Source organism: Phaseolus vulgaris, chromosome 2 (assembly GCF_000499845.2).
Source record: "Phaseolus vulgaris cultivar G19833 chromosome 2, P. vulgaris v2.0, whole genome shotgun sequence".
NCBI classification, from domain to species: Eukaryota; Viridiplantae; Streptophyta; class Magnoliopsida; order Fabales; family Fabaceae; genus Phaseolus; species Phaseolus vulgaris.
In genome coordinates, this window is record NC_023758.2 from 45,986,818 (window position 1) to 46,002,315 (window position 15,498).

The 15,498-nt window shown below is 27.0% G+C and overlaps 1 protein-coding gene across 5 annotated transcripts; it reads right to left on the reverse strand.

Annotated features, from left to right (window-relative positions):
- Nucleotides 1-4,410: 4,410 nt before the first annotated feature.
- On the reverse strand, nt 4,411-10,522 carry LOC137812655 (AT-rich interactive domain-containing protein 2-like). 5 transcript variants are annotated; one of them, XM_068614787.1, is made up of 4 exons: nt 10,476-10,522; nt 10,211-10,303; nt 8,997-10,087; nt 4,411-5,716 (listed from the first exon to the last, which is right to left on the reverse strand). In XM_068614787.1, exons 3-4 carry the CDS (start codon nt 9,963-9,965, stop codon nt 4,835-4,837), a joined length of 1,851 nt encoding a protein of 616 aa, XP_068470888.1. In that variant the 5' UTR covers nt 9,966-10,087; nt 10,211-10,303; nt 10,476-10,522; the 3' UTR covers nt 4,411-4,834. The 5 variants fall into 5 exon arrangements, with proteins under 5 accessions (XP_068470888.1, XP_068470890.1, XP_068470891.1 ...); XM_068614789.1 differs by having other exon boundaries at nt 8,997-10,081; nt 10,476-10,520; XM_068614790.1 differs by having other exon boundaries at nt 8,997-10,081; nt 10,363-10,480.
- Nucleotides 10,523-15,498: the final 4,976 nt, after the last annotated feature.

Sequence of the window (15,498 nt, forward strand, 5' to 3'; positions counted from 1 at the left end):
GTTCTAATTCAATTTATATGTCAAAAACTTAAAATAGTTGGTCATTTGAAGAAATAATCCTCATCTTAGAACATATGATCTTTCTAATTATAAAATCAAACTAATGTTGGAACTACAATCATGCTTTTGCAGAACCTAGACTAGTCACAAGATTATATAATGGAGCTAGATAGATTGTCACAAGACTGACAAATCATGTAATTAAAGCAAAAATTATACCTAAGAGCAATAATAGATTGATCTACATTTTTCAAATGTCTTAGTATTTATTTCAATTAGGTCCAATTATTTAGTAAGAATCCTTAAAATAATTATTTATTATCACAACTTCAATCATAAATAAAACAAGTTAGAAGTTGAAATTTTTGCATTCATCTTTTGTGCTATTGAATTTTTTTAACTCTCGGAAAACATAATTAACATGGAATATTTGATATAGTTGTTTAAAAAGGATTTACTTTCCAATAATCCAGATTAGTTTTTTCCTTTTATCCCCTCCATACTTTACAATATCTAAATTAAAAAAAAAACAATATCTCACATATAAGAGTTTCTAACATATTTAAAGATTTAATACTCACATTTTATCATTTTATCTTAGGCAATGCATATTTCAAAAGTAAAAATAAATTTTACAATTTGATCAACTTATTTGGACAACTTCATTGTACAGATAAAATTTATATTTTACTACTCATGTTTAACTTCAGAGTTTTGCCTCCTGATAAAAAAAAAGTAGATTTTTATCATTTGCATGTTACTCCACCAATATATTACATTTTCAACAATTCAAAATTTTTTATTTAGAGAAAAGCTTGATAAGGATCTTTTGGAAAAAATTATTTCTTTAATTGTATATGTGTTCTCTTTTTCTCCTTAGTTTATGTTGAGACCTTAAACGATTTGGATAGTCCACATAACATGCATTACATTACATTTGTTGAGACTTTGGATGACTTAAGATCTTATAGACAATCTGTTGAGACACTAGACGATCCATCACCTACTAGTTTCTGATGACTAGAAGATCATATTATGAGTTTACATTTTGATGATAACAAAAAACAATTTTAATTGTTTATTTGGTTATAATAATATTTTGTAAAGTTGCAGTACTGATAAGCATATATTTATTCACACTCATTAGCCTTATTCATAGATTATTGGACTATAATAAATCCATTGTTTTAATTAATATTCTTATAATTGGGTTTCTTTGGGCCTTAACTATTATTATTGTTAATTTTGTGTTTTTAGAGTAAATTATCCGGAGGAAACATCTACCTTTTGTGAATGGGCCAAATATGCAAAAGTCCAAGTTGCTTATTGAACCAAAACAGAAAACAAATTCTGAGAAGAAAGAAAAAATAAAATCTACAATATCTCAGAAACAGAATTGGAAGCAAATCTTCTGCAAAATACAAGAATTCTAGAAAAATAGAAACTTGGAAACGGTTAACAAAATATAAACTACAATATTCTCTCAAGATCCTTGGAGCAGAAAAGCCTATAAAAGGACACAAGCATCAAGGAGTAAAGGGAGAGCTTCATAGGGTTTTCTTAGTTTATTTTCTTCTTAGTAATTTTTTTGTTTTGCCTCCGCATGGAAGGCTAAACCTTTTTGGTTGATTCTTTTGTAATTCCCCATTGAGTTCTGAGGTTTTGTTCAATAAAAGTTTCGATTTTTAATTCTCTATAACAGTTGTTTTTATTGTCTAATCTCCTGGAAAACTAGTTTTTGTGAGAGGTTGTACTTGAACGCATGATTGAGAGTCTTCCTTATCTTAAGCATTCCCATGGAGTATACGCATGGAACAAAGTGGGTATTGATTAAACTAGTAGACGCATGCTTTACTGGTGAGTTTCAGTTGAATCAGATCGGCGCATGTTCAATCTGGTTAGCTCTGTTGGAGGATTGAAAAAAGATTAATCTTTAGAGAACCTATGAAGAATTCAATGGGGAAGAACTTGGGATCAACCGCTTTTTATTTGCTATTTTAATTTTTTTTATATTTTTTGCACAACTATCTCAAACCCCCTTTTTATCTGTATTGTTATTGCTAACTTTTATTGCTTGCAGATAGATTTTAAACCCTGATCAACTGATTTTACTATTGGATTCGTTGGGAGACGACTTGGAGACATTTGTCCACAATTATACTATCATCTCTCTAGTGTTAGACAAGTCTACGCTAGAATCATATTAATTTGACAGCAAAATGACAGCTATCAAGTACATACTAAACTCTTTGAGTGTCTACAATTTTGTTCATACTAAACGTTTTGATGGACATGTAAATCGATTGCACTTACAAACCAAACTTTGGAGAGATCTCGTAATTGTAAATTCTTCATTCAGTGAAGTTAAGACTCTTGAAATAAAGAATGTTCATTTATTATATTCCCTCAGTGAGAGTTTTCTTGGAAATACTAAACAACTTATTGTTATATAGTCTAGAGAAACTTTGCCAACTTAACCTAAAAATATATTTTGTGTACTCAATCTTTAAATCTTTAATCTTAAAAGAGAGCATATAACCTATGAAAAGACTTTATGTACTATTGTAAATAGAAAATGATGAAGAACAATACTTCTAATCTTTTGATATTAATAGAACCTTCTAGAGTATGTAAAGAAGAATTGAATAGAACCAGAATAGATAATCAATACAAAACTTGGAGTGTTAGTTATTTTTTATCTCTCTTACTTGACCTTTCTAAGGCATTGGTTTAAGAATTTGTAAAAAAGTTTGTAAACTTGTTTCTAACACCATTACGATTTTACAACCTCATTTTGTGTCTAATTAGAATAGGTTGCAAAAGATTTTTCAATAAACATTTTTAAACTCTTCCTTATTTTTAGAATTAATAATTTCTTTGATCTCTGATAATACAAAGTGAAGGACTAGAAAATGATAAAGAATATAAAAAAAGGACTATTTTGAATTCTTAGTATTCAATTTTAAGATAGATAAGCAATATTTATTATACTAATTTTAATTCCTTTTTAGAATTTCACATATTGCTATTATATCACAACATAATATGATATGTTTTATTGAACGCATAAACAAGATGTTTTATTCAACACATTATAGTTAATAGTATCATAATACTAAAAATCAAAAGTAACTATTTTCAATTTTAAAAGAATAAAAAACAAATAAAATATTAATATAGAATTTAAATTAAAACTCACTCATTTTATGAAACTAAATACATATTTAAGTCTTTTTAAACGACTAAAGAATAATTATGTTTTTTATGACTAATTTCTGCAATTTAAAAAAAAAACTAAAATAAGTTGTGTAACTAAAAATATATTTAATATTTTAAAAAAATTATTAATTTTTTAGTAAAAACATCTTAATTAATTAAGAGAATTTTAGAAAAATAATTAATACATAATTTAATTACAACTAAATCTTACAGAAAGACAGCAATTTGTTTTAAATGGTCTTTTAAATAGGAAGCAGAGAGAGAATACATTTTCCTTTTGAAATTTCTTGTGAGTTGCATTCTTTTTGTTTACTCATTATATTTAAAGAAAAATTCGTTTTTTTTACTGTAAGAAAAAAAGAAGTATTGAAATTTTGTTTACTTAAGTTTTTCCTTTTATCAGTTCTTTTTTATCTTCATTTTAATTTGAGTTAATGATTTATTACACTATCATCTAACAAATAATAAAAGTAATGAGGATCATTATATAATGTTGTATTTGTAATCACGAAGAACATCAACTGTAATTGTACTGTAAAAAAAGATTTTTTTAATTTGCCTTTTAAACAAAAAAATTAATTATATGTATTTGTATAATTTAAATATTTTTCCATATATATACATATATATATATATATATATAAGATTTTATTTAAATAGCTGCCGATTGTATGTATTTATTTTACAATTTAAATTTATTTTTAGGCAGCTTTAATTTTTTTTAAGATTTTTTACTTAAATTGAAAAAACACCAATTCAATATTTGGTAGGAGTAATAATAGTATGAATTGAGAACACTCTTGATAATCTTTTAAACTAAAACGAATAAATTTTGCCATTAAACAATTTTTATTTAATATTAAAAAACATAAATTATAGTTCATAAAAATAATATTATTCAACAGAAGGCCAAAAACATGATTCTGTCTAATTCATAAGAGAAAGGAAAAAGAAATGATGGAAGTGATTATATTTGTTTTAGAAAGAAGACTCAATTGTTATAACCAGACAACAAAACAAGGAAATAAGACCAATAAAATAAGAAACAAAATGCACAATCAAACACATTCATCCCACGAATTTTTAATTCTGAGGAAAAAAAAGAAGAAGCATTCCCCTTAGTTCTCTCACATTTTCTGTGAATTATAAGTGAGATTAGACAAAAAAAAAATCACATTCACCAGCCCATACTTCAAACAAAAGGTGGTTCAATTCCGAAAAAAAATCATAAATAAAAATTTATAATTTCAATTTACAAAATAATGACTAGAAATATAACATTGCAAACACTACCTCGGGGTAAACAACACTAAGTTTACAGCACTAACAGTGCAGCCTCCAAGAAGATTAACAGCAGCCTCGGCAAGTTCTTCATTATGGCCAGAAATGACTCGAACACATGTCCATATTTGCTTCCAAGTTCCAAAACTAAGAACTACACAGCCTGGTTCTTTTCTCTCTATCTACCTCCCTATATTATACAAAAAATTTGCTAGTATAAGTAATGCATTCACCAGAGATCATGGAGGAAGAGTCTTATACAAGTGTCTCAGGAAAAAAAATTCTCGAGCTCAAAGTGGCTCAGATCCAATTATCAAATTTACACTAATCTTGTCTAATCAAAATTAATGTACTGCTCGTTCTTAGAACACTCCAGGAAATCATCATCAGGACCCTCGATGGTTTCCATCCCAAAACCTTTGCTCAAATATCCAAACTCTACTTCATCATCGCTATCAATATTCTTTGGGGTCGCTCGATTCTGATAGGTTCTTAGTTGAATGAGGAACACATTGAAGTAATAGCTCACCAAGTGTCTTCTTGTCTTGTTTGCAAAGTATTTGAATCCATTGTTCCAAAAGTATTTAATTTTAGAGGGAGCATTTGACCTCATGATATCCTTAAATCTCTTTTCTTCTGTAGTTGTCCATTGAAGTGAAACTTCCTCACCCATTCGATCAAATCCCCAATGGTAAAATGTAGAACCCAATTCAAGCTTCAATTTCACCCTATTTTCAGCGATATGTAATCTAACACACGTAACAGAACCTTGATGTTCGCAGCTACACTTCTCTTGTCTTCCCCTTCCAATATCTGTTTCAGTAGCAGGTTCTGTGCCCTGTTTCAAAGACCATACTTGTGTGCCCAGCCATTTAGAGTCACTCTCAGAAACTACACCAGTCCATTCAGGGATTTCAGCTTGAAAACGAGGGCCTACAGATACTTGCTTTCCAAGAAACTCGTCCCCAGATGATTCAGCCATTGCTTTTTCAGTCAATACATCTAGGGTTTCAGATGTTTTCTCATGAGGACATTTTTCTGCCACCTTATCATGTGAACCTGCCAATGTATTTCCTTTGTGAGAACATGGATTGCAGCAAGAGCATGACCAAGCTTTAACAGAGGAAGGCAGCCTCTCATTGCATCTCGATTTTCCTGTAGCCTGGCGACCAAGAGCAACATGATCCTCGTAAATGACAGGATGCATCTTCTGCTTCTGCAAAACATATAATTCCATAAATTGAACATACTTTTCCACATAGCATGAAAATGAATATATCACTAAGATCTTGTCTTCTAGTAGAAGCATGTCCTTCTATTTCAATACCTAAGTAATATAAATTGGAGTGATTGCTTGAGGAGTTTATGATCAATGTTATGAGAAATTATAAGCATTAGATACAGCTTGATCTTGTGCATATGGGTCTCACTAGGAAATGTCAGTTACATGGATCAAATGCCATTATGTCGTATCATAAATCGTATATATAGATGGACAGATGGTGGTGTGGCGCAACCTATGGCAAAAGCCATAACAGACAATAAAAATAATATATAAGTACATATGCATGGGTCTGTGGTTGTATAGAAACTAAAAAACAACAGAAATAAATAAAAAAACTAAATATAACAAAATATGTCAACCATTGTAGAAAAGGCTATTCAAACGGGGAGAGAAAAGAAGTACAAAATACTTAAAAATAAGGTGGTAGTACAAATATTAAAAAGGATAATTAAATATTAGACAACAAAAATTAAAAAAAAGGAATAAAGAATCAACGGAATAAAGGATAATCAAAGAAAACAGAGTTGAAAGACAGAAATAAACAAAATAAAGAATAATTAAAAAAAGTAACAGAAATAAAATAATTAAGTATAATCAAGAAAACAAAATTGAAAAGGGTAGCAGTATAATACTAAAAAATAATAACTAAAAAGAAGTACAAATGTTAATAAGAATAATTAAAGAAAACAAAAATAATAATAAAATGGAGCAGAATATCATTTGACTCACTAAAACAAGGGAGATATTCAGAATTGTGTTTACCATAAAGGGATAAAACTTAAAGAGTCATTGATGGAAACCAGCAACAAAAATAAAGAATGAAATGCTTTAATCTCTAGTCGATGTGGGATCTCCAACAGTTAGATTCTCCCTCGCTCTTTTTGATTCTTATATCCCCCAGCCAATTGTTCATTCTGCCATGCTCTCCCTCCAATTCCCCTCTTACTCTCATCCTCCTCTTCTTTATTAACTCCTAACAATAGGCCCGGTAAGCCCAACATTGGGTGGCCCATCACTTACATTATTGGAAAAGGTGATTGACCAATAGATTAACATGAGAGATTAGATTGCAAAGAATCAATTTGTGCTTATGCTATGAAGGCCTACTATAGAAGTACTGTAGAAGGTTTTAGGAAAGAAAGGTGTTTACTGACTATATGAGTTATTCAAGACAAACATTTGATAGGGTAAATGGGGCACTCTTAAAGCTAAAACTAAGGCCTTCCTAGTGAGGATAGATTCACATCATGATTCAACCTTGAGTCCTTGTATGTTTAATTTGGTATTGGATGTGCTTTCTAGGGATGCACAAAAGATTAAATCTAAATGCAGGTTTTTTGAAAATGAAATTTTGGTTAAGGAATCAAGGGAAGAACTTAACTATAAACACGAGCTTTGGAGATAGACATTGGAATCTAAGGGTTTTTTCTTTCAGGTTAGATTATCTAGAATCAATATTATAAAATGATGATGGAAAAATTAATAAAAGTTGCCACACATAGGATACAAACTTGGTGGTTGAAATGGAAAAAAGACATTGGAACTCACTTTTGACTTCAAAGTATCTACCAAGCTCCAAAAAAATATTATTGTACTACTATATAACCAGCTATATTCTGCGGTACTGAATGTCACTTTGGAGAAAAAGAGAAAAAAAATGAAAGAAACCGAACTGAGTTTATTATGATGAACATGAGAGCACAAACCACATAAAAAAGAACAAGATATGGAATGATTGTATACGAGATATTGGTATGACATTTCATAACATCTGCAATACATTTATAACCAGTTTACTTAACAGTAGACTATAACTAGTAATTTAACCAAACCATCAAAGTATCAGTAGCTTACAACTTGTCTATAAGTTATTACACATTTAAACAAAATAACCCATCAACAAACTAAAATCAGCATCATACAAGAAATAAAACAGATTTGAAGGCTGCAACCTAACATCCATTAACCCAAAGAATGGTACCAGCAGATAAACATAGCAAGTATTTACACATAACACAATAGTCATATTCAAAGCACGATGTTCAAAAAAGTAAAATAGGAAAAAGAAAAAACAAACAAAATTTAAACAAGAAAATCTAAATGCAATTTATATCGAAGCTAGATTATGAATCCAGGCTTTCTTTCTTCATTATTTGTAATTTATTAAGAAAATATCCCTTTTATTTTAATGTGAACTCTGTGCTTGGCAAAAAATCCACCATGCCATTCCTCCATGACTGCCATGGTGCCACCGTTTAACAACATTAGTGTTTGTAAAGTTAAATGGCTTAACAAATAATATAGGTTTACCCATTTATACTTGATTAAGTAAGCATGCATATGGGTAATGGGTGTGAAATTGACTTCCACATCCTTAATGATAAGTTCTTATTGCACACAGTTCACAGCATTGTAAAGTTTGAAAAGTGGCTGGTGTAGGCAACGCAACAATATGAGCAAAAAGGTCTATATCCTGAAACCATGATCACAGGGTCATCACAGCATGCTTACCATAATGCTAAAGCTTACTCTCTTTGGAGCAAACTCAATAATGCATTTAATGTTCTTTAAGGAAACTTCATAATACAATATTTTTTTAACTAGTTGATTAAAACTGAAAAAAATTTAATCATTTAAAAATTTAAGTTCACAAGACTGCTTATTTTTCTTTTCATAAGAATTGATAAAAAAAGTAAAAGCATATAAATAGTTGAATTGTGTGAATCATATCCGTGACACCAAATTACATAGATTCGTCAATTTATCATGTAAGATTCATTTTGTGATACAAATAGATAGATAGCCAAAATGTATCTAATTATAAAATTTAGATCGTGAATCACAAGATTCTGATAACTATGATCAGAAGTATTAAGTTCATGAATGTACATCATTTATAGGTTTTCTAAAATTATCAATATGATATGATGAACTCTAATGAGATTATGAGTCTATACAGGCACTATGAGTTTATGACAACTTGACTTGCAAGCTAAGATTTGGAAGGTATGCACAGTTGATATAGGAAACAAACTAATGGAATCAGATCAAGTAATTATTACCTAGGAAGAATTAAGCATGCTGTAATGCCTAACAGATAAAATAAAATGATAATTACACATTCAAGCAAAGGATGCTGATATGCTTCAGGAGATGAAATGACAAGCAAAAATTATATGGATAAGCTAATTTTGGGCATTGATGTTTATACCTGCAAAGAAGACAATCCACTGTTGGGTTCTTCATGCGTTCTCGGTGACAGAATCAGTCTTGCCTTCAGAAATTGACCAAAAAAGTCCCGGCCTTTATACTCCTTCCACTTTGATGGTTTTGGTATCGGTTGAGTTAAAGGAACAAGAGGATGTTTTGCAATATCCTTCATCCAGTTTATCATGCCGGAGAATGCATCCCGTTTGCGTTTGCGAGGGTTATATTCCTTGTCAGCACATTCTGCACCCAAGGTTGCAGGATTGTCCTTAATTCCATTACAGGATTTTTCATTATTGTCACCTTCAATGTGTTGGACATCCTCAGATTTATTATTTTGATCTTTGGTGTCCAATAGATTATTACCATTCTTGTGGTTAGCCAAATCAGTGTTTTTCTTTTTTTTATTTGATTTTGACTTGAAAAGTTCATCATCAGCTTTTTTCTTTGAATTTAGACATAACAGGCCTCTGAACTCTTTCTCTATATCCATTGGCAACCACTTCAAACCCCAATCACACCCATGATTCCCATTTTTTAAAATCTTCTCTTCAAAAGTTTTCTTGAGCCACCTTTCAAAATCATTCAGATACTTGGCGTACACTAATTTCACTGGTGAATAAACTTCAAGGTTCAAACCCAATTCCTTAGTCAAAGAACCCCACAATCCATTTTTCGAAACCTTAGCATATCCACCTCTATCCTTCACAAGGGAGAACAGTTTATACAAATCGAGCTGTTGTCCATCGACCAAAACCAGCAAAGGCCGAGCACCAACTTGGGAACAATTATCCTTCAGATAAAGAGGGAGAAGTTCATAGAACAGGCCTTTTTGAGTCAGTTTACCATGGTGAGCACCGTTATCAACATGGTCTTCTCCAAGACAACAACCATTTCCAGAAAATTCACCAACTGTTTGAACTCCAAGGAGGTCTAAAGAAGGCCCATTTGAGAATGTTGAGCATTGTTCCATGAACTTCGATCCCCTACTTCAATGCTTGATATATCAAGGCTAACAATCAAGGGTATAGAAAATACACAAAAACGATCCTAGGTTGCCATCTTCTAAGCTTTGATCACACAACCAGGCTACAACTAACAGAAGTAAAAGCTTGTCAAGAGAGAACCATTACAGAAACTGGTTATAAATTGATCTGAATGCACAAAATCGGGAAAAACATGAGAATGGGTGTAACCATTTGCGGTTGACGGATTTACCTAGTGATCTGGTCTTTGGCTGGCTGTTGAGGGCATCACATAATCATATGAAAGGCAAAGGCGAGAGACAAGATCAAAGATGAAACCTGAAACCTGATAATATGGAGCATTGATCAGTGGTAAAAACAGGAGAAGCTGTAGAAGAAACACACCATAGAACAAGGACCGAGTTTGAGAAGCTGATGACAAACACACGAACGCGTGACAAAGGGGCAAATTAGAGAAATAAAAGCCCCCTCTTATCTCAGGACTCTGTTTGCCTTACCTTCCTCCTCTTTGAAACATTAGAGAGACTTGTATTTAAAATATCATGTCTATCAAAAATGATACCATTAATATACCCAGGGTTTGTGAAATTTTGTTGGACCGGGCTTATCCATAAATTTATTATTTAATATGTTTATTTTGACTCATTATTTAATAGGTTAAGTTAGACTCATTATTTGATGTATTAAGTTAAACTTATTATTTATTAAGTTAAATATTAAATTTTAATAAACAATCTTTAATCTCAAGTTATCTAATTTATAAAATAATAATAAGTTGGTACAGTTATATAAAAGTAAAAATCAAATATTACATAATATTATTATTATTTTTAGATTAGTTTGTGATATCGAATGAAATATGTATTTTCTAAAAATAGGAATATTTATTTGAAATGGTTTAAATAATTTTTATAATAGAATTATCATTACTATTCAACAGTAAAAAATTATTAGTAAATTATGACAGTGAATATTTTCATAAAATCACAATCTAATCATTAATTTTGAATAGATAATGAAATTAAATATTTAATTTGGATATAATATTTAAATTGATTAGATTAATATATATTTTATAAAAATAAAAACCACATTTATTATATAGTGAAAACTTTCAGCATATAATTAATTCATTAAATAAAAATAATTTAATTACAAGAAGATACTTTTGAGCCTTCATAATATATTATAAAAATACATTAATTGAGTCAAAATACAGTGTTTCTACATTTATTAATTTCATTATATTGCATCAAAATTGAAAGTTGGAATAAAATTTAACTTGTACAATTAAAAGAGGTTTAAATTTTAAAATTTAGAATATAAAGGGTTAATAAATTATGTCCAGATGATAAATATAACTGACTTGTATTTAAAATAACAATCTATCAAAGATGCTAATATTAAGAATTTTGTAAATTTTTATTGGGTTGAGCTTCTCCTATCCCAACCCACTAAAATTATATTTTGATTTTGTTTGAATGTGAGTTTATAAATTTAAACTACATAGTATATTTAAATAGGTTAAATTATTTTATAGGTTGACCTGCTCATTATTTATTAGGTTGACTTAAAGTCATTACATGATGTATTGATTTAAACTCTTTATTTATTAAGTTAAATATTAAATTTTAATAATGAAACTTTAATCTCAACTTATTTAAATTGTAAAATAATAATAAGCTGAGATACATTTTGTAGAAGTAAAAGTCAAATATTACACATTTTTATTTTAATTATTTTTAAAAAATTTATTATGTTGAAGTTTGATTTGAGTGAAACATGTATTTCCTCCATTCATGAAAAATAATACATATATGAAAGATGGTAACATTAATATATATAGGATTTGTGAATTTTTTTGGATGGACTTGTCCGATCTAGTTCACTAAATTTGTATTTGAATTAATTTTGAATACGAGTTTATAAATTTAAACATACAATAATAGAATATTTAAATAAATTGAATTCAACTTAACTCATAAAAAAGTATCATATTTATTATTTGATAGATTAAGTTGAATTTAACCAATTTTTTTATAGGTTAAGTTTGTGATTTTTTGTTAAATTAGACTTATTCGAGTACAACTCACTAAAATCGTACGTATTTGAATTTTGTTTGAATACAAATTTAAAAATTTAAACATACAGTGAATAAAACAGTTAAATAAGTTGAATTTAGTTTTTACTAAAACAAAGTGTCAAAAGTTATTCAATAGATTGAATCAGAGTTATTATTTAATTTATTCTATTAAACTCATTATTTATTCTGATAAATATTAAATTTTAATAATGAATCTTTAATATCAACTTATCTAATTTATAACATAATAATAATTTTGTATATGCATTATGTAAAAGTCAAAGTCAAATATTACTTATTATTATTTTTAAAAAACTAACTATATGCAATGGAATGAAATAATCTTTCATCAAATCTGTTTAAAATAGTTGAAATAATATTTAAAATAAAAATATCAGTATTTTTTTAATAATAAAAAAAAAATTATAATAGGAAATATTTTTCATCAATAATAGTAAATTTTTTGATATAGTTCTGACTTGTATTTAAATTTTCTTGTATGAATTTTAAATATTTTTAAGTTTCATATTAAAGGAAATATTCTTTGATCAAATTTTACTTCTATCTTAAATATGTATTTTTTTATATGAATATTTTTTTAAAATTGTTTAAACAATATTTAAAATAGAAATGTCAGTATTCTTCAATAATAAAAAAATTAATAAATTACAATAGAGAATATTTTCATCAATAATAGTAAAAATTTAATTTAATAAATAGAAAAATTAATTAAGAATAAATACTTTTGAACCTTGAGAATAAATAATATAAATACGTTATTTGAATCAGTATACAATTTTTGTCTATTAATTTGATATAGTGCATTATAGTGCACCAAATTTCAAAGTTGGGAAAAAATTTAAGTTGATATAATGAGAAGAGATTTAGGATTTAGTGAATAAAGTATTAATGAATTATGGCTAAATGATAAATAGGTCTGACTTGTATTTAAAATAACATATTTATGAAAAATGTTACAACATTAATATATATATATATATATATATATATATATATGGTTATGTGAATTTTTGTTGGACTAGGGTTATCCAAGTCCAACCCATTAAAGTTGTATTTGGATTTTTTCTAATACATGTTTGTAAATTTAAATATATAGTGAATAGAATATTTAAATAAGTTAACAGAGTGTTTGTTAAACTAATTGTTAAGATTAGGTTGAGACTCATTATTTAATAGATTAAATTGATTCTGACCAATTATTTTACAGTTAAGGTTAGGTTGACTCTTATTATTTAATAGGTTTAACATGACTTATTATTTAATAGGTTGAGTCAGAATCATTATTTATCTATTGAGTTAAACTTATTATTTATTAAGTTGAATATTGAATTTTAATAATAAATTTTTAATCTCAATTTATATAGTTTATAACATAATAATAAGTTGGTATGTTAAAAATAATTGAAATATCACATATTATTTTTAATTTTTAAAAAAACTTATTTAATGGAAGATTGATATCGAATTAAATATTCTTTCATCAAATTTTACTTTCTTCTTAAATATATATTTCTTTAAAATATGAATATTTATATAACATTGTTTAAATAGTTTTTAAAATAGAAATACCATTATTATTCAACAATAACAAAATTATTAATAAATTATAACAGTGAATATTTATTATCAATAAGCCAATTCACTAGAATCACAATCTAATCAATAATTTTTTATGGATATTTATTGGATAAAATATTTAAATTGATTGGATTGATATATATTTTATAAAAAAAATTTACATATATTATAGATCAATAAATATTTTCATCAATAATAGTAAAAAGTTAATTTAATAAATAGAAAGAAATTAATTAAGAATAAATAATTTCATACGTTGAGAATAAATAATAGAAATACAGAATCAAAGTACAATGTTTCTACATCTATTAATTTGATATAGTGCATTATATTGCATCAAATTTTAAAGTTGGAAAAAATTCAAGTTGATATAATGAAAAGAGATTTAAATTTTAAAATTTAGTGTATAAAATATTAATAAATCACTTTGAAATGATAATAGAATTAAAAATGATGGTAAATAATATGGCCTTAATTATTTTTAAAGATAAAAAAATTCATTGAATACATAGAAAGAACAAAAGAAGTATTAATATTTGAAAACTTCCCAAGATATAGTTGATGTATTTTGTTAATATATAATATTGAATTAGACGAATATTCAAAAGGTTAAATATTTGAAAATTAAAATATCACTCTTATTCAATAATAGGTAGGGTTGTCAAAATAGGTTTGAATATTATTTAAATACCAATTATTATGTAGTTTCTAAATTTGTTATTAATTAGATACCAATTTATATTTAACAATAATAGAAATTAATTTAGAAACCAAAATTTTTTTAGTATCTAAAATGATCTTTAATTTAGTCATTAACAACTAATTATTTTTTGTCACTAAAAATTAGTTTATATTTTATGATTTTCTTGTAGTTTATTTTGTTCAATAAAAATATGAAATATGTAAATCAATAGACTAGTATGTTCAAACTATTGTTATTAATTCTTATGTATTATTAAGCTTGATTATCTATTTAACTATATTAAGTACGACGATAATTTAGAGGTAAATAATGTGAATGATAGTTTGTATTTTTTTTATTGAATATCTAAATCAAACTATTACAATTAACTAGTGTAAGATATGTGATTTTTTTATTTATCAAAGTGGTCAGGAGTAATTTATCATCTTTTATATTTTTTAAACTTTAGTAGTATAGTTTATTATCAATTATAGATGCAAATTAAGTGAAAAAAGATTTTAAAAAAATTCAATAAAGTAGTAGGAGATAATATATTTAAAGAGCTCAATAATAAAAATTTGACATATTTTGATTTTTGATGTATATGACAGACATTTTAACTAATTGGGTGTTATCTTTTCTAATAAAAAAAATGTTGAAGTACTAAAAATGTAAAAATATTTAGTTATATCGAAAGTGCTTAGTTGTTATTTTATTATGCTTTCATTATAACTATCAATTTCACGGATATATGAATTTTTTCTACTTATGAATATTTACTTATTTAATTACATGGGTTATAAATGTAAGAAACATTACTTGACTTATTTCAAATAATATTTAGATTAGATGAGTGAAACAAGAAACAATATCTAAAAATGGAAAAAATGGTTTGTATATCTAGAGCTTCTTTTTTTTTTTTATAAAAGCTTTAATCTTAGGTATCATTATACAATTTGACAGGTTGACACCTCAAGTAGCAACAATCATCTGCCATCACATAAAAAATATGTAGGGACTAGATCAAAACTAATATGTTTTAAAAAACGATACATCAGTATACTATACTTATTCGTAAAGAATTTTAAAAATAAACTAGATAAAAACCTATTATACCAATGAAATTATTCTTTATGAATAAATCCTAGATTAGTCA

What these genes read in the sequence shown, in the direction of transcription:
- LOC137812655 (XM_068614787.1), bottom strand. Translation starts at nt 9,965, where the DNA reads ATGGAACAATGCTCAACATTCTCAAATGGGCCTTCTTTAGACCTCCTT. An exon ending in GTGGATTGTCTTCTTTGCAG is followed by an intron (nt 5,717 to 8,996) that starts GTATAAACATCA and finishes TATGTTTTGCAG; the next exon opens with AAGCAGAAGATGCATCCTGT.